This window comes from Camellia sinensis, chromosome 8, assembly GCF_055761805.1.
Source record: "Camellia sinensis isolate YWXY chromosome 8, ASM5576180v1, whole genome shotgun sequence".
NCBI lineage: Eukaryota > Viridiplantae > Streptophyta > Magnoliopsida > Ericales > Theaceae > Camellia > Camellia sinensis.
In genome coordinates, this window is record NC_138968.1 from 11,555,061 (window position 1) to 11,575,772 (window position 20,712).

Here is a 20,712-nt window from a genome sequence, read left to right on the forward strand (position 1 = left end):
TGGTGCGCGGGAGTGGTATGACGAGCTCCCTGATGCGGTCCAGCGCATCGTGGACCGAGCGGGCTTCGGCACCTTCTGCCGAGGGCTCTCTAGGCTCTCCACATGCAGACCTCTCCTTGCTGCTTTGGCGGAGAGGTGGTGGGACACCACCGATTCTTTCCATTTCTCTGCTACAGGAGATATGACGATGACCCCTCATGACTTCTCGATGCTCACAGGCATTGGGGTAGGGGGTGATCCGATCCCCTTCGACATAGCGATGGATGAGTGGACCGCCGCTCAGGTTCATTTACTGGGGGAGGCCCCTCCGCTAGCTCGCCCAGGCTTCGTCCGCTATTCCTGGTTCGAGGCACAGTTCAGGGTCCTGCCCGCATTGGGGGAGGAGACTCAGATGACCGAGGAGGACGTGGAGAGATATGCTCGGGGCTTCCTCATGTTCCTTTTCGGGACTACTATCTTCGCCGACCGGGCGAACACCGTGCCTCTCTGCCTTCTCAGTGCACTGGTGGACGTCCGAGATATTCTGCACTTCGATTGGGGCGGCGCTGCTCTGGCCACCTTGTACGGATATATGAGCTCGGCTTCTCGCGGCAGCGGCCAGCTGCTCGGAGGTTACTGGCGAGCTTGGGAGGTACATTTCTTCTCCACTTTTCCTTTCTGTCTCGTACTTTCCGTAGTCTGTACACTGCACACACTGTAGTCTGCGTTACACTTACCGTATACTGTACACACGGCACGCACATACATTCTGCTTCACACTGACTGTACACTGCTCACACTGTACACAATACACGGCTCAACACACGGCTCTGCCATTTCTGCTTCATTCTGTATATCCTGCTTTATCTGATGGTCATACTGACATCTGTTTTGCAGTTGTGGGTTTATGCCTACTTCCCTAGGCTTGCACCTGTGCCAGTTGCGGAGCCTCCTCCGGCTGTTCCTTTCTCGAGTCGCTTTGACGGGGGATGCACCCGGCGACCTCGGGAGACATTCGGCTTCTTCCGCCGATACTTCGACACCATCACCCCCACAGAGGTATGCTTTACTTTCAGTTCGTTTAGCTTCGCTTTCCCACTGCATGTTTCAATAACAGTAGATAACAAACTGTCTGTTACTTTCAGATCACATGGCGGCCATGGGCTTCCTTGCCGTCGGCGATGCGGGGTCGGTTCCCTGGTGCTGAGGAGACCTCGCGTTTCCGGATTCTGCTAGAGGGCCCGGTCTGTCGGGCTTGGTACCTGGGGGAGCGTTTTCTACGCCAGACCCGCGGGTTACCTGAGCAGATAGTCCCGGCTCACCCTCCTGCAGAGATGAGGGAGACCGAGGGGCTGACCCCTGAGCAGCTGGATGATTACTCCATCGGCTGGGAGGAGGCCGGCTTCCGAGGCACCGGCGACTATCAGGAGTACGTGCGGACGTACCTGATGCGACCTTTGAGCGGTCGTCGAGCAGAGGGGGCCAGGCCTGTAGCATCGGCGGCAGGGGCCGGAGCGGGAGCAGGGGCTGGATCTTCGAGGAGGGCCCGGGTCCGTGGTAGGGGCGGAGTGCGGGGAGGACGAGGAGCTGGCTGGCCTGCCCTGCCTGCTGTACTGACTTTCCAGGGGCAGGGTGGGTCGACCTATCAGATCCCCTTCGCCCCTCCACCGGCTGGTCACGAGTTCATTGACGTCCCCGACTTACCACCGGTATGTATCACTGCATTTTTGTATAGTCATTCAATTCAGTTTACTTGATATTCCACAGAATATTGATGCATCTGATACTTTTGCAGGCCTCTTCTGAGTACACCCGTCAGTCGTTGGCGATGAATGCCTCGATGATGGGGATGCTCCAGCGGACATTTGATCTCCTAGCCGTCTACAGCATACCGGTATGTCCTTCTGACACTGGCCTGAAACCATCCATACACTGATTCGCATAATCTGATGCACGGAACAACACCTGATACACTGATCTCACAGCATCTGACACACTGCATACACTGCATTCTGCACTGTACCCTACACTGATAAACTGCTCACGGCATTCTCATACTGCACTTATACACTGCATTCTGCACTGTTAAACTGCTCACGGCATTCATACACTGTACTCTGCATTGCATTCTGCACTGATAAACTGGCTACAGTATACTGATGCATTTCCTTTTCATGTACTTCTCAGCCTCCTTTTCAGATTCCCATGGCGGGAGGTGCTCCAGCTAGACCTGCTGTCCCTGCCCGGGGGAGAGATGAGGAGGGCCGGATATTTCCCCGTACCAGGGGAGGGCGTACTCACGTCGGGAGTAGCTCGCGAGCTCCAGTCCCGGACGATGATGACGACGAGGAGTCAGAGGCGGAGGGAGAGTCATCGGAGGAGGAGACCGGAGGCGATTCTAGCTCGGGCTCTGACGACGACGCTGATGATGCTCCTGGACCCTCGTCCAGGAAGAGGACCAGGACAGACTGACGGCCCTTCGGAGTGCTTGACACAGATGCAGATTTTTGCTATCTTCTTCTTTTTTGTACTTTTCTTTTTGTTGGTAGTTAGATTACCTCGTACTGCCGCAGGCAGATTTTGTTTCCAAAACTTGTACATTTGAAAAAGATAATGAAATGAAACGAAACGAACTTTTTATCTGAAAAAGTGTTTACATTTACACATTTCATGCATTGCATCGCATCTCATCATGTTACACCTCAATGTAAATTGATTGGTTGTCTGAAAATTAAACGCTCGCACTGTAATAATCAGATAACTAAACAGCCAACAGCAAAATAACCCAAGCAACCCACTGCCTGATTCTGGACACACAGCCCTTGCTCTACTGGGGATTAATCTGCATACAGCCCATAACACAACATTCGATTCATTCTGCACACGGCAATTCTCAAACAAACAGCCCAATTTGACAGGACGGACCTCAAAGATGGAACCGGTTGGAGTCGAAACACGTTCAAATGTAGAGAATGGCACAGCATTCTGAGCATAAATGATTTTTGAAATCAAATGAGGGTTTTTCAAACCGGGATATCGAGCCTACAACCGAACACAGCGGGGAGGACTCAAATATAGGTACACGACCTAAACACAACGAGACACGCTCGGGAAAGACTAAAAACAAAAGACGAGACCGTCAAATGAAAGAGACACGACACACAGACGCGTAACCAAAGATGGGGGACCTCGGACCACGAGGAGCCAGTTCAATCTGGGTATTGTTTCCTACCCCTTCTTATTTGTGATTCTCACATCACTCAATTCTCAAGCTCGGATTTTCTCTCGAAACCCTTTTCCTCGTTTTTCTCTCAACTTACACCTCTCTATTCTTCATTCTCTCATTTTTCATCCCTCCCCGGGGTGATTGATGGATAAATGGAAAGGTGCGGGTTTATGCTCGACACCGTTAGCTCACGGCTATTCTTCGGGCAGGCAGAGTGCTCTTCTGGCAAGTACGTCGATGACGGGGAAGAGACAGAACGCCTGGCTCAACTGTGCCCCTAGTTCATCATTTTAACCATTTTTTCCGTTTTTGCTTTCTACTAAAACGGTTTTGATCGAAATGAGAGTCGGATTAACGTACTTGTTCGACTTTTGTTTTGAAAAGCATGCAAGTCAGGCAGCAAGCACTGAAAATTTTCCTTTTAGGTCCAAGACAATGGTCCGGTTTTGGAAAATGAAATAGTTTTCGAGAAAATAGTCAACCTCAGTAAAAATTTTAAAAAACTATTTTTTAAACAGCTGATGCTCAACAAGCATGGAACTTACTCTTCGAGATGCGCGACCTCGGATCGGAGGCAATGGAAAATTGCCCCTGGTTTGAAGGAGGGTGGGAGGCAACGGAAAGTTGCCCCTAGTTTGAAAGGCGGCTCACAGCGGCTCGTGGCAACGGAAAGTTGCCCCTTGTTTGGGATGGTGCCGCAGCAATTCACAGACAGTCTTCATTGGCGGTGGTCGAGCTCTTAGACACAGCGATGACGAAGACGGTCACAACACATATATGGACACAGTCACCTTGAAGGGTGTTGGCCACTGGACTTTGGAACGAAATTGAAACCATTGCATGGACTGAGACGCTTATGAAAGCGTTGGGGGCTGGACTTCATGATGAAGTTGCCTACGTATCCCAAACATGGGAATCAAGCCTTACGTAGTTCCGGTTAAGGTCCACTCGGGTATTTTAACCTTCACTTTGTTTGGCTCTTATTTTTGCCAAGGCGCCCAATGCGGGTTTTCGACCTTGCGAGCTTCTTTTCATTTTCTATTTCTTCTTCATTTCTTTTGCATTTTTATTTTTCTTTTCTTTTTGGTATCTTTTGTCTTTTCTTTTCTTTTCTTCTTTTTTTGTATTTTTCTCTTGCTCTAACTTTTGCCTGGGTCGCCCTTCTGGGTTTTCGACCCAGCGAGCCTCTCAAAGGGTAAAAGTGTAGCAAGTCCATGCCAAATGGTTCCTGAACTGGAAGCCTCTCCGTGTCTAAGAGAACGGCTGTTGCACTGATTTGCGGAGAACCCATCAGGGTTACTCTACGAGCTTCTTCCGGCGAGATCTACTCCTTCTGATTCGGCCTTGATGCTTCTTGATCGAAGGCTACCTCAAAACTGGCCACACGGGCCTTTCATGGCGTTTGTCCGTTGAACTTTTTGAACAGTCTGAATGGGTTCAAAGTCGGAACGGGTTGAATCTTGAGGCTGAGAGCGATCCTAAGCTGCGCGATCTCAAGAACGATTCCACACAGGTCTTCACAAGGCCGCGTAAAATATTTGTTTTTGAAAGTTTTTAAGAAAGCGACGAATTGCTCGTGCCGAAGATAGTGTGGAACCAATCTGGATCAGGCCAGGGTCCTTCTCAGTACTCACGCCGACAAGCATGATTTCATTCATAAAAAGGCTTAGCACGCCTCTCTTTCTCTCAAAATGATCAAAATTTTACAAAACCCAAGGAATTCCTTCCTCTTCGTTTTCATCACCGCAGTGTTCAAAAAGTTTTTTTTTGAAAACTTAGGTTAATGCTATGAGTTTGGCGCGCAGGAGTGCAGGCGAGATGTACTGTCAGCCCAATCAAATTCTCTGGTCCTTATGCTGAAAGCAAGCATGAAGTTGAGATAGCAACAGCTATTTCAATCGGCTCTGTTGGTGTAACTGGCCCCTCGGCAGGAACAGACTCAAAACAAAAACAGATAATAATAAAACAAGACGGTGTTCGGGACAACAACCCCTGAATCACCGGGTATTATATACAACGGGGACTGACTCGATACAACAAGACAGACCCTTAAGCAAAAAAAGACTGACTCAAGACAAAGAGACAGACTCAAAACAAAAGACCGACTCGATATCCAAGCCAGAATTTACAAAACTCGGTTTCACCGATGCTCAAAAATGCGTGCCAAACGCTTCATCAAAAAAAAAAAAAAAATACCAAATGTTGCCCGCAGGCGGTTCACTTTACATACTCGCAGTATCTGAGCCCTCGAAATCCAACAACTGAGTGGTGACGGGCTTGCCTGAGGTAGGTGGTAGGATAACCTTATTATCAATCAAATCCTGCACTTCATGGCGAAGGCGGGAACATCCATCGGTGCTGTGACCGGACTGTTGATGGTACGCGCAGTACAAGGTAGCATCATGGGTGGCGGGGAGATTCTTCGGGAGCGGTCGGGGCTCCAAAGGCTTAAGATGCCCATTCTTCGCCAATATCAACAATGCCCTAGACAAAGGCATGTGGAGGTCGTGAAAGACTCTGCGCCCTCGAGGTAGGTACTTTGCAGTTTGAGGATTCTTGCCAGACGCGCTGGCGAAAGGATCAGCTGGCGCTGCCTTGGCTTTTTGAACCTTTCCCGGTGCAGGGTTGGGAACAACAGGAACTGTTTGGGCATGACGGGGCCCATCCCGGTTTTCTGCCTGGCTTGAACTGCCTTTGGTTGGAGCGGGGAAAGCATCATCTATAGCTTTGGTCACTATTGCGGATGTTTGTTGCTTGTTCATCCCTCTGGCCTTCAGAGCCTCGACTGCCCACAGCAGTTGTTCAATAGGGTCGGCATCTACCTTTGCCTTGTCCTTTCCTTTGGCCTCAGCCTGATCGAGGGTCGGGGTTAGTGCTGACATATCGTGGCTATAGCCAGAAGCCATCTCTGGCTGGCTGAGCTCTATCACAATCCGCCCCAGTAGCGGGGGCTCCTGTGGTACAAAATTCCCGGCATACGGTGCCGCTGGTGGTGAAGCCGACATTCCATAGGCGAGGTCTGCCACAGACCTTTGGAGATCGCCTATCATCCCCATCAATTCGAAGGTGGTGGGCTCACGAGCCTGGTATAACTGGGGAGCCCAAACCGGGTGCACAACGGGCGACCTGGGCGGATATGACATACTGATGCTGGCTTCATTCTGCGGAGTGATTCCCTGCTCCGGTGCGGCTGTCATAACCACAATTTCTTCTGAACTTTGTGTCGCCATAAATCTTGCCTCAGCAAAGGGGAGACACTGGCTGTTCTGTATCAACTCTGCAACTCTCTGGACTGAAAGAAAAACAGACAGCACTTCAGCCCAAACTGATCAAACACGGGTGTAGCCGAACAACTGTTCCCTACTGCTGATCACTGTTCCCAGATTTCTGTTCCCCAAAATACTGAATCTGATACCCGCGGATAACTGATTCTCAAATTCTGATACCAATGCCCTTAGGCCTGATGCCCCAAACTTGCAAACTGGTATGTACATTCCTGTAGAGATACACTCTAAAAGCACATAGCAAGTAAGAGAGAGCCAAAACACCCCTATGTTGGGGTAGGGTTTCCCTGTCCTATTTTGTCAGGAACTAGGATTTCACTACGCACGCAGCGGTTTCAAACAACCTATAATCGGGTAAGTAACCTGTCCTAGCTTGGAATGGTCACTATGGATTCCGAATATGCACTAGGTCGAATGGTCAAAAAAAGGGTGCCCCGGTAAACCGGGGTTTGTGTTCCCACACTGTCAGAGCCCATAGCCGGTCAGCCTTATGGACATGCCTTGACAAGACAAGCCTCCGGCAAACCGTTCAGGAATGGCAGATGGCAAACACTGTGTTCCTAGGCGCACCAATGCACATGCAATGCAAAAAAAACACATAAATGAGATCAAAAACAGGATATCACGAGTTCGAGTCAAACTCTCTAAAAGTCCCCAGCAGAGTCGCCAGAAACTGTAACAGCGCCCGGGGAGGGGCCTCGCGCTACAGTTCGGACTCTCGATTTGTGTCACGGTTCTTAATCTGAACCAAAGAGTCCAAATCTGGCAAATCGTTTTGAGAAACAGGTTTTTGAAAAAGTAGTGCCAAACATGGACTGCTTTGCCAGATACAGAGTCGCCACCTAAATATTTTTTATATGGGAGAATTTAGGAAACCCTGACTCGGTGCCGAAGGCCACATGTCCGTCATCACCGGAGTTGTCTCGGCTCGGGAGCTTGGGTACGATCGGGGAAGGTCAGCTATGAGCACCCCCTTTCGCCCGGTCCGAAGACCGGCCTCTACTAACCATGATATCCGTTTTTGAAAACTTTACGTGTTCTTATTCCATTTATTAGCCTAGAATTACTATGTTATGCGCACAGCAAACAAGTATAGACTAGATTGCCTAATTTGGAAATAAACATTGCATATCCGTTTGGTTTGAAAATGCTTTGGAATTTGCTACTCGCAAGTAGGCTAAAATACGGATTCCAACGAGTTTTTCCAACTCAAACAACCCAACCTTCACCCACAGGCATTCAAAACAGTTTAACACATAAGCATCTAGCCACATGTTAAGCATGCTGTTATGGTAACATTCATACTCATGCGATATGCTAAAGCGGAAATACTTACATAGTACTCCGCGCCAAAACAAAGAACTTGTTAGTAATCATGCATGATCCAAGTCCATGTGAAGTGCCTAATGCATCGCATACAAAATGTCGCTAAGATAGGCTCGGCTATCCTAAACATGTCATGTGAAAATGCACAATTATCACGTATTCAGTTTGAAAATTGAAGTATTGATGCAATTAGCGTGATGTACCGAGCCTAATGCATGTAATACAAATGCATGGATGCACACATGCATAGCATAAGGTATGCTAAATTAGACGTGACCTAATACTAACCATCAAAGCAGGTAAGTAAAAGGGAAGAAAGAAGTGGGGATTGGAAGACATTCACACACCCACACACACTTATTACAGATTTGCCCTCGCTCGGAGGGACCGAATAAATGTTACAAATTAACTAACTACGCAAGCTAATTAATATTACAAATTAACTAATTTAATTAACAAATTAAATTAAATTAATTAAAGCAGGAAAGCGTCTCGGGAAACGCGCCACCATGCGCAAGCTGCCTCTGTTTTCCTCCATTTCCTCCTCTGGAGGTTGTCAAAACCTCAGGACTACATCCTTGGACAGAGGGGATCACCACCGGCTAGATGAAACTTCCACCGGCAGTGTAGTATGGCCATCGGCACAAAATAGGGCCTGTCGGCAGAGAAAAATGTGCCGGTCGGCACATTACACTGCCGGTCGGCAGAGTATTCCTGCAGAACCTGCAACTCACAGCGACAAAGGGCAAAACAAGGCATGGCAGCATATTTCAAGGCATGTATGCACCAACCATGTCTCTTATCATTGTAATGACTCAAAGGGACATGTGCCTCGATTCTCGGACCACCAATCACGCATTTCCATGCATGATGGCCCAAAGAACCGAGTATGCATCTTTGATTTCAAATGTATGCACACCAATCAAACAAATAAGGCCCAATTCCTATCACCAATTCAAGGAACAAGGCATGCATGCGAAATGCAATGCAACCTAGGCATACAAGCTAGGAATGCAACATGGCATGGCAATCAACTCATGCAAGCATACAAGCATGCATATGGCAATGCAAATGGATGCAAAGATGGACTTAAACATGAATTAGGCGACTCTAAAATAGGCCTAAAACAGTAGCCAAAAGTGCTAAAGAGTGAGAGCTAAATGGCATGCACACACACATGCTCATAAGGACCAACACTTAAGCATGAATCAAACAACATTCAAGCACACTTGAAAGAAGGAAACATGGACAAATTAGCATGCAACATGAGCCTTAAAATCATGTTATAAAATGATGCCAAATCAAATTATAAATCAAGTCAAGCATGCAACAAAAAGTCCAAGTGTTCAAGGCAAGTTGATAAGGCATTGAACTACACTTATCATGACCAAACATGGCATGCATTAAACAACTAAAAATAGATTTAGCATGTTAAAACAAAGCTAAAGGACTACTTAGATGGCATCTAAGTGGCCCAAATACAAAGGCATACACCATGGCCAAAACATGGAACATTGCAAAACATGCTTTCAAAGCATTAAAGAGACATGCGAGGCAATCAAACAAGCATGGAAATGGGACTGAAATGACATATAGAATGATCCCAAATCACCAAAACAATGCAAAGATGGCATGCTACACATGCACATATTCAAGGCCAACAAGCCCAAATGCAAAGGAGCCTTATAATGCATGCTAAAATCGACCCAAACGACTATGGACAGATCTAAAACATGGCAAAATAAGCATATAACCTTCACAAATACAAGCCTAAAACATGCTCCAACAAAGGCTAACAACCTAGAACATGTTAAGGCACAAATATGGCATTACAAGGCAACTATGCTAAACATGCATAAGGTTCCAAAACCAACTTTAAATCATGTTATATCATGGATATATAAGCATGAAAAACAAACCAAACATGCTCAACACACACTCAAGCATAGGCTTCTTTAAGAGGCCAAAATGTGCCCTTTTCAAGGACAACAAGGAGAGGGGGTGGCCCTCTCCTTCTTGGGACTTCAAAGCATCATCTTCACCACTGAAATCCCTCAAGATTTCAGTGGTGAAGAGACCTCAACACCAAAATCCCGGAGCTAACACAAAATGGCTCAAAATGAGGCCTTTTGAGGCCTAAGGGTGGTCAACAACCCTCAAACAACAAAACACTCTTAATAAACAATAAAGAGGGCTTAAAAATAGAACTTTTTTATGTTATACAACAAGCACAAAAACAACTCTAAGGTAGGTATAAAATCAAAGCAAAAATAGGGGAAAAAGGGACTAGTTTCTTACCCTTGATGCCTTCTTCAACAAAGATGCTCCAATGGCCTCCTTGAGCTTGAATCCAAGACAAAAACTCCAAAACACACTCTTTAGAACCTCAGCTCCTAGAGGAAGGTGAAACACTAGGTGTTTGTGTGCAATAGTAAGGCACAAAACACCTAGTGAACAAAATGAGAAGGAAAGAGAGATAGGTGAGTGTATCTAACCCTAACCCTAGAAAACCAGAGCTCTCCTCTGTCTTTTCTCTCTCTAAAATGTCTAAGCCTCTCTCTTTTTGCCTTAGAGAGAGCTCCTCTCTATAAACCTCTTGTAAAGCTTACAAGACAAGCTTTGCAAGAGGGAGATCCCTCCATACACGTGTATGGAGGGGAGAAAAAGTTATACAGCTGTCCTAAAATATCTGCAAAAGCAGATGAACAGCAATCGGCCGGCAAAAAATGCCATCTTGGCCAAACAAAGTGCCGACCGGCACAAAAAAGTGCTGACCGGCAACAAATAGTGCCGACCGGCAAACTATTTTGCCGGTGGCAGCAAAAACCAGCCGGTGGCCTCTAGCCACTGCCGGTGATGGGTGGGGATGGTCTACAAGCCCTACCCTGCCCTTCCAAGGCAAAACACAAGTGTTCGGTGCAAAACCGGACACTGAACGGTCAAGTTCGGAGATTCTGAGGTAGGGCGCGAGAGCCAAAACCTCCGGGAACTCCAAACAAACACAAACAAGGATAATCACCGAGTGTTCAAGCGGTGACGTCCGAGTCTTGAGGACGGTCAAAAATGGGGTGTCTACAACGTGTTGAAACTTAATTTGAAAACACAAACAAACAGAGCCGTCATTTTTTTTTGTTAATTCTGTTAAATAAAAAATTATAACAAGAGAATATTTATAATTTTTCAAACCATAAGAGACAATATGAATTTTAAGCAAACCTTTAAGAAATGTATTTATAATTTACTGAATTTCAAAACTAGGCCTTAATTTTGATACTAATTAAACTCCACGTCACATGACACGAATATAATTAGGGGCGTAAACGGTTTGGTTTGACCGATTATTTAATAATTTTTCTAATGAACTGATCTTATCGATTTTCTATTATTGTAAAATCAAAATAGACCGATCATTTATATACACTGAACCAAACCGTTAAGCACTTTGCCAGTTTGGTATTTTTCAGTGACGCCCATTTGCGCTATAATGATCATTAGGTTTTGAGAAATCCTAATTCCAATAGGCAACAACAAATTTCCAAGTCCAACATCAATCAAATAACAAAAATTTAATTTAATTTAATTTAAAAAAAAAAAACAAGACAAATTAAACCCTAAAAATTATAAAAGGAGACCTTAAGCTTGTCAGTGATATATGTTCATAGCTCTACCACGAAGATGCATCACTGACATAGACAAAGAGAGTTTGAGGAAGATGCTAACAATGGAAAAGCAAATACAATGGTATAGGATGCAAATAACAATTCAAATGGTGGTGTATGTTGAGATAGAACACAACAGTTATATAAAAGTGAATCTTTATTTAGATGCAAAGATATAACAATTCAAATGGTGGTGTATGTTGAGATAGAACACAATAGTTATATAAAAGTGAATCTTTATTTAGATGCAAAGATACACTTAAGTATATAAGAAGACTCTTAAAGACACCTCACTTTTGGAATCACTCACACTCAGACACTTGACTCCACTCTTGATTGTTGTGTCTTGTCTTCCAAATGAGGTCACGTCTCTTTATATAGTCATGCACTTCCTTAATGGATGGTTAGGATCATTTTGATTCAAGAGTTATTATTAACCTTCTAGAATATTCTAGCATATACTCATACTTTTCTATATTTTAGAACTCTCTAAACTATTCTAGTGTATAATAGTACTTTCTATACTTCTAAAATATTCTAAAACCTTTCGAAACTTTCTAGATTTCTCTAGATTTCTACAAGTTGCTCTAATGTTCTGGAATCTTCTACAATATTCTAGAGCCTTCTTGATTTCTTTAGATCTTTCTGGAGTTTTCTACATCTTTTTGGAGTTTTTTAAATTATTCAACATATACATTTAATAATCTAGATAATTCTAGAGAAGTCAATGATGACTCTTAAATAGTGTAGACGTCAACCATGGCATGACGATGGCAGTGTTTGTCGCAAAAGAGTGAGACAGTGGGCTGTGTTTGAAGCTCTACTTTTAGCAAAGGCAAATGAAAGAGAGCACAATCGTTTGTTGATAACTTAGGGTTTGAGGAGCTTTGCTTCCAATAAATGAGAGAGAGAGAGTTTGTTGATAGGATTTGAGGATGTGTTAATTTGTTAATATATATGCGTGAACGGTTCAGATCAGTTGTAAGTATTTATATAGACGACTGTGATTAAATACATATTTTCCTCTTAATCGGTACAGTTTAGCGCATACAATTTTCTTATCATAATCACCTCAAATTAAGTCGGACTTTGGTTTTTTATTCCCAACAAAATCGAACAGATTGAGATAACCAAAAAAAAAAACCGACCAAAACTTGCCAGTTTAGAACGGTTCAGACGGTGTAAACGGTTTAACAATTTTTTATTTTTATTTATTTTTTAATTCTAAATATAACTACCACCACACGATCCACACGATACACCTCCCAAAGCAGACTTATTAGTACTTACATGAAGAAGAGAGAGAGAGAGAGAGAGAAGAGAATAGAGAGTACAGTAAACGAAGCTAAAGTGATAGGCATTTAGCTCAAACCTCCGACTCTACTGAACTCATTTTCCTCCTCCTCTTTGGGGTTTTGTACTTTCTCTTTACATTTTTTACTTAAGAAAATTATTACAATTCAATGATATAAATATACCTCTCCCAGCAAAAACCCTAAATCTCAATACTCACAATTTGGAAATTTCGCATTACACCATCTCTGAAGAAACTCAACAGCACAGAGAGAGAAAAATGGACAGATCTAGATCTAAAAGGTACTACTACGATCATCAAGACTACGATCCCGAAACCCTACCTCGAACCAAACAACGCTACACCAGCAGCAATCACAACAACCACCACTACTCCCCCATCGGTCACCACCGCCGCTCCGCCGTTGGCGGCGGAGGCGGAGGCGGAGGCGGCGGAGGAGGTCGGAAAGTTCAAGATCCGTCTCTCACGGTGACGACTAGTTATCGGATTCTCTGCCATGATTTGAAAGCTGGTGGTGTGATTGGGAAATCAGGAAGCATAATCAAAGCTATTAGGCAACATACTGGGGCTTGGATCAATGTTCATGAATTGATTTCTGGTGATGAGGAGAGAATTATTGAGATATCGGATACGAGGAGGAGAGATCCGGAGGGTCGAATGCCTTCGTTCTCGCCTGCGCAAGAGGCATTGCTTTTGATTCATGAGAGGATACTTGAGAGTGATGGTGGTGGTGGGTATATTGGTAATGGCGATGATGATGATGATTATGGACCGCGAGGAGGGGGAAATAGGGTTGCGACGAGGCTTGTCGTGTCGAGAATGCATGTTGGGTGTTTGTTGGGGAAAGGAGGGAAGATAATTGAGCAAATGAGGATTGAAACTAAGACCCAGATTAGGATTCTACCTAGAGATCATTCTCTTCCTCGCTGTGTTGCAATGTCTGAGGAAATTGTTCAGGTTTTCGTCATTTCGCCTTTCAACTATTTCCCTTGGATCCAAAATTAAAATTGAAATTAAACTATGAAATCCATTTGAATTCCTGGTGAAGAATCAAGCTTAAAATGGGTATTGTGTGCTCAATTTTTTGTTGCCACTTTGTCTTCTTAATATGCAGTAATTGTTATGTGTAGGATATGGCTAACAACAAAATGTTTCCTAAACATATTCATTTCCATGCTAACACGCACCACATGTGAATTGAAAATTTGATGTTCTTTTTCACATGCTTAATCTTGTTTAGCCAAGTGTGGCATCTTTATTTAATGTAGTTGGACATGTTCAGGGCATGCCCAAGCCCGACAGTTGTGATTGTGTCGAAGGAGTAGGGATGGTGATTTGGCCTGCCTTGCCCTGCCCTGTATTTCCCGCTCCATAATTTTTCCCACCTTGATAAGAAATCGGGAAGGGAAAAAGATTTTCTTCCCCTGCTCTGCACCTTGATTATATTAATTAATTACTTTTTGTATGTATATATATCTGTATGTAATTTAATCTCTTAAATATGATAATAGTAAAACAACAAAACATTCATAAATATTCATTTTTCACCAATCTCTCACCTTTAACTTTTTTTGTTCTCATTACTCATCAATCTTTGTTCCTCGTATGCTATATCATTTCTCTGATTACTACTATCGAGCTCCTATGGGTGGCAAATTACCTTTGTCCCTGCCACCTCCTTGATTTTTGATGCCTTGTCCTCACCCCACAATACTGCCCCTACCCCGTTGCCATTCCTAAGGAGTGCTTTTGGTTAGAAGTGTCTATGTTGCATGGTAGTGCACTACTTAACTTCCATACAGAGTTCTTGTGTTGAGTAGGGGTGTTCAAATTACCCAGTGACCTGAAAAACAAAACCGAACCAAACCGACCTCTTTGGATTGGATTGGATTGGATTGGTTGGTTCTTGAGTGCATTGGTTTGGTTTTGGTTCTTCAAATCATCAAACCAGTAGGATTGGGTTGGTTCTTGATTTAGGCATTGCTTAAACCGAACCAACCCGAGAACCATTCCCATTTATATATATATATATATATATAAATTTTATTTATATTGACTTATCTTTGCCTAATTGATCTATTACAATGGACTTAATTACACCTAATAACTTTCATATACAAGAATTATTAGGTGAACGAAGGAAGCAATAAAAGTTTGAGTTGGATTTTGCAATTGATTTAACATGTATTGGTTATGTTTAAGCTTGAGTTTGATTTAATTTGTATTGACTTGTATTAAACAATATTTTGCTCTTTGTTTGTGTTATATTTAAATGATAAAGATTTGTTTATTTTAATTATTTATTATCGATTGACTCATTTATTTTTAATATAGTGGAACTGTGGTTCCAACCCGATCTAACCCGTGCTACATTGGGATGGTTTGGGTTAGTTCTAGTGCATGATTGGTTTGGTTAATTGATTGTGATTGGGTTGGTTCTAAATTTAGTGCCAAGATGAACCAAACCGACCCATGAACACCCCTAGTGTTGAGTACAGATCTCCCCTTCCTTATGAATTTGTCTCATTTAATTACTATCTATATCACTTAATGTGGATAGATAGTATGGAATTGAATATTTGAACATAATAATTACTTTTGCGAAACTTGAGATTGTTTTTACTTAATTTCCATTGGTCCTTCAGATATGGAAATATTATTTAATGTGATTTCAGATTGCTTCAAATAAGGCAGAAATTATTTAGTAGCACCGCTGTATTCATGCCCTTGATTTGTTTTGAGACTTCTATTGTTTTGTGCTATTCTTAGGTTTTCATCAAAAACAATTTACTTAATCTACTTGAAATGCAGAATGTTTAATCGAAATAAAAATGTTTCTAAAGAAGTAATATCTAAGTTTTTCATCCCCCGGATTTTCTTCTTCTTCTTTTTGGCTTGGTTTTTTGGTTTTTTGGGCTTTTTGGAGAAAAGGAAACATGATGTGAAAATGCCATGTGTTATTGATTATTTTGTCTTCCTTACAGGTTGTTGGTGAGGTGAATTCTGTGAAGAATGCTATAGCAATTATTTCGTCACGCTTGAGGGAGAGCCAGCATCGTGATCGTACTCATTTTCATAATCGACTACATTCACCAGACCGTTTTTTTCCTCATGATGATTTTATCCCTCACATGAACAATACACCGCGTAGAATGTCTGTGGATGGATCTTCTTTTGGGTCAAGATTACCTGCCGGTTTGGCTAGTGGGAGAAGCAATAACTATGTCTCACATCCATCTGGCTATACAATTGAATCTGGGGATACTCCTGTAGATGACGATGTACAGCCATTTTCTGTTGAGGATCTTGTTTTTCGAATACTTTGCCCCATTGACAAGGTTGACAGTGTTGTTGGGGAGTCAGATGGAATTATAGAATTACTTCAAAATGAAATTGGTGTGGATGTTAAGGTTTCTGATCCAGTGGCTGGGTCAGATGAACAGATAATTATCATTTCATCTGATGAGGTACTTGCTATTTCTCTTCCTTTTACAAAGTAATGTGTGGATTAGTTGTCCTTCTAGCTTCTCAAATTCTTATGAACTCAAAATGGGTAAAACATCCTATCATATTGAAATGATAAGTAGATAATAGTAGTGGTAGATTCTTTCTCAAATGATCCTTTTATTCTTTTTGCAAAGTTTTAAAGGATATAACAGATGTTCTAGTTTATATATGTTCTCAGGGTCCTGACGATGAACTGTTTCCAGCTCAAGAAGCTTTGTTGCACATCCAAACTCGCATTGTTGATCTTGTTTTGGAAAAAGAAAATATAATTACTACTCGGTTAGTTGTTCCATCGGGTAATGTTGGATGTTTAGAGGGAAGGGATGGATCGTTATCTGAGATGCGAAGATTAACAGGTGCAAACATACAGATCCTGCCTAGGGAAGAACTTCCTGTATGTGTATCAGGGACTGATGAGCTTGTACAGGTTTGTCACTAAATATATCTACTAAAATGCATAGAGAGCCAGACTTGTTTGATGCATGGAGTTCTACATTAACTCTGGTGTTTGGTGCACTGGAATGAAATAGATTGGGAATGGAACGGTCATTCCTTAACCTCTATATGGAATAACTATTCCATTATAATTGCCATCGGTGATTCCACTTGTATTACATTTTTCATTATTTTTTTACGTTGTATTTGGTCCATGGATTTGGGTAAGAATTTGAAAAGGGAAAGGGTAAAGGAAAAGGTAGGTGAAATGTGAGTGCAATATAATTACATTTCACCTACATTTTACGCACCTTTTCTCTTTCCCGTTCCTTTTCCAAATCCCTACCCAAATCCATAAGTCAAACACAGCCTTAGTGAACCAAACGTAGGAATGGATATTATGATGGAATGCCATTTTACTTCATTACGGTTGTTGTTTTTATCAATCTTAAGCATCAGATTTGTGCATATGACAGGGTATATCCCTATAAAGAAAAACCCTCAATTATCATAAAGCTTTTGAACTTAAAGAAGTGTAAAATCCCTGAGCGGCAGAGAATGTTTGTCCTTTCAATCTTTTCTTTACTTTGGATATTGCCTTCATTCAAATAGAAATCTAAAGAATTGAGTTGAGTATGGACACTATCAAATTGGTACTTCTTTCTTCAGCGTGTGTCATGTGTATCTCCTCCTCCATATTGGAATAGTGTCTTTCCATTTTAGAAATGTTGATCATACCAAACAACACTTAAATAGTCAAGAACACAAAGTGGCCAAACAAGGGCTTGAGTTATTTTTGGTTCTTGCATTATGACCTTCTACTTCATGTTGTCTACAGATTGTAGGGGAGATAAAAGCAGCTCGTGAGGCTCTTGTTGAGGTGACATCAAGGCTACGGAGTTATGTGTATGGGGACTTCTTTCAAAGGGATATGCCATCACCATCTATGCTTGCATCCAGCCCTGTTGGGAGTGCATTGGGACTGGAGGCTGCTTCTTCGAATAATATAACTCCACCTAGGGAAGGTTATACTGGTACTGGAAGTGATCCTCCTCCTTCGACCTATCAGAATGTACAAACAATGCAGCCAGCAAAGGTAAGTAGATTGGGAAATCCTCTTCTTTCCTCTTCTTCCCCCCTGCTATATAAGCTCCTTCGTTTTTCCCCTTCTGTAATTCTGTTCTTAGTTGCATGAAGTGGGTGTAGGGTGGAGGAGCGAGGGGATATACAAGTTTCTAAGATTGGGAGCACCTATGGGAGCATGTATATATTTTATATATTAAATATATATATTTTTTTCCTGTTTAGTTGTAAGATATGTATTAAAATATGAATCATTTTTGGAGATTGATGTCAACTACGAATTGCCTTTGTTAAGTATAAGTAAATATTGTGAATAGAAAGTATTAGAATAAGTTGTTTTTCTTTTATTTTTTTGAGATCTGTATACTTGAGAGGTTCTATTTTTGTTGGGAGCGAGTTTTTTTCTCGATAGGAGCGAGTTTCTTATAGGTTTCTTACTTAGGAGTGTGGATCGCATTTTTGAGTAAGAAACATCATCGAAGTACGAGTTTCCTACTACTAAGGTTCTGTTTGCTTTGGTGGTTACTAGCTCCATTATACTTGATTTCTTTTAGGGTAGGTGGGACACACTCACAGAAATCTGACAAAGCACACGGTGAAACCATAAAAATTGTTTCCAGGAGACATTGAGTTACTTTTTGGGATTTTTAAACTTTCCCAATATCCATTGCTTTCTGAACTGTGCCAAAATATCTTCTGAGCTAAATGCACCAGTTTTGCTGTTTCCAAACAAGCCTCACTTTTGGATGTTAACAATGTGCCCTTGTTTTGTAGGATTTTGGAGGGTCTGTTAGCGAAACGGTGAAACAGACTGAAAATGAGCGTCGTGAAGACATGCCAAGCAGTTTGAACAGGTAGTCGATCTCTTCTTCGTTTTACTATATTCGTTGGGTGTTTGGTGTAATCCTAAAAAAGCCAACTTTTGCCCAATAAAGCCAAAAAGTCACTAAGCTGTCTTTTGTTGCTAGAATCCCTGTACCACTTGTCACTAGGAGTATACTGGAGGTTGTCATACCACAGCATGCAGTGCCGAAGCTCATTACAAAATCGAAGAACAAGCTTGCCCAGATCAGTGAAGTAAGTCCAAGGATACTTCAAAAATATGTATGCATCAATAATTAATAGAAATTTAAGAAAAATTTAATGCATTGATGGATATATGATGTGCCACAAGATAGAAGTATGATTTTGGATAGCTCACAAAAATAAATAAATAGATAGATAAATTAAAAATAACATAGTATTGAATTGATAATAAAATATCATAATTATTGTTCATTATACATTCATGCTAAATTTGTGTGTTGCTATGAAGTACCGAAACTTCAAAATGGGTGCCATATCTGTGTCAAACATTTATTGGACTCCGACATGCTAGGGACATGGCACAAGGCGTGTCAATTTTTTTAATTATTATTTTTTGCAGACACTTCAGGGACACTTACTGAACTTGTGTCTTGTGTTTTGTGTTTTGATATATCTCAAGACTACCTTCATGAGTTTTCTTCTTCTTCTTTTTTTTTTTTTAGAAAATTGATTTGAGGTCAAAAGTAGAATATATGAAATTAAGGAGGGAGGGAAGTAAAAAAAAATACACCCACTTATTGCCCTAAATTTATATTCATATATATAGTAAACAAAAATATATAAAAATAATAATGCTTTGTCATATTCTGCCTTGTTTGTATCTTAATTTTTTCAAAATTAGGGTGTTGTGTCCATGTCTGTGTCCATGTTCTTGGTTTAACTGAGACCAAGTTTTATGTATATTGATTTGCTTTGTTTAATCAAAACAGCTGTCAGGGGCCAGTGTGAAACTTATTGAAGATAGACCAGACGTAACAGAGAAGACCATTCAAATTTCGGGTACTCCAGAGCAGGCTGAGAGAGCCCAGAGCTTGCTTCAAGGTTTTATTTTGAGCAGTAAGTCTCTCTCTCTCTCTCTCTCTCTCTCTCTGACAGAAATCTCAGCTTGATTTCCAATTTTCTTATTTCCTGATAAATACAGCCCAAGAAGACGCCCCTTGAAGTGGCTTAGCAATGTGCACGTGTCTGAGGCTTGACTCAAAGAGCTGGTTTAGTGGAGGGATGTTTAAGGCAGTTTTCATCTATAATTCCTGGTGTAACCCTGGAGAGCAAGGGTATCCTGGTTCATGATCCAAGGCAGAGAAATGTGCATATTGTAGAAATGTACACAGTGAAGCCAAGTAAGCATTGTAAATGTATTCTATGAACAGCTCCGAAATTTTTTTTTTTGTATCCTTCAATGTATCAACTTTTTCACATGATTCCGGAATGGATTTGAGTTGTGATGCCCCATCCCACATCAGGTGGGAAGGAAGGATATCTGATGCTGTGCAAGTAGCAGACTTTTGGACCTTTGTACTACAATGCCTTCTCCTTGGGGAGAACGAAGTCAATGTGGACATACAGTGTGGTGTTGTGTTGCGTTGTGTTGTGTCGTGAATTGTTGTGTTTCGTTGTGTTGTGAATTTCCATAGTTGTAGTCTAGTAGTTGAGTTTGACTGGAAAATTGCAATTAGTCCTGCTGAGCTCTTGGAAGATGCTTACTAGAGCATCAATATCAGTTGTAGTCTAATAGTTGAGCTTGTCTGGAAAATTGCAATTAGTCCTGATGAGCTCTTGGAAAATGCTTAGAGCATCAATATCAAATTAGTTAAAATTTTGTTATATTTTAATTTAAAAGTTATTTTTTCTATTTTGATTTTACATTTTTTTAAATACGTTTTTCAACCAATTCTCTATTATTTTCTTATACTATTTAAATATTGTTTTATTCATTTTAGTTTAGAATTATTTTTTATAAATTCAACACGATTAATTTCAAAATATAAAAAGTAATACTTTTTTAATTTTTGGCTAGGGTAAACTAATTGG

The 20,712-nt window shown here is 41.8% G+C and overlaps 1 protein-coding gene across 1 annotated transcript; it reads left to right on the plus strand.

The window, feature by feature from the left end:
• Nucleotides 1-12,236: 12,236 nt before the first annotated feature.
• RCF3 (RNA-binding KH domain-containing protein) lies at nt 12,237-20,263 on the plus strand. The gene is made up of 8 exons (XM_028248868.2): nt 12,237-13,746; nt 15,774-16,256; nt 16,475-16,723; nt 17,570-17,827; nt 18,589-18,668; nt 18,783-18,891; nt 19,611-19,737; nt 19,823-20,263. Exons 1-8 carry the CDS (start codon nt 13,048-13,050, stop codon nt 19,840-19,842), a joined length of 2,025 nt encoding a protein of 674 aa, XP_028104669.2. The 5' UTR covers nt 12,237-13,047; the 3' UTR covers nt 19,843-20,263.
• Nucleotides 20,264-20,712: the final 449 nt, after the last annotated feature.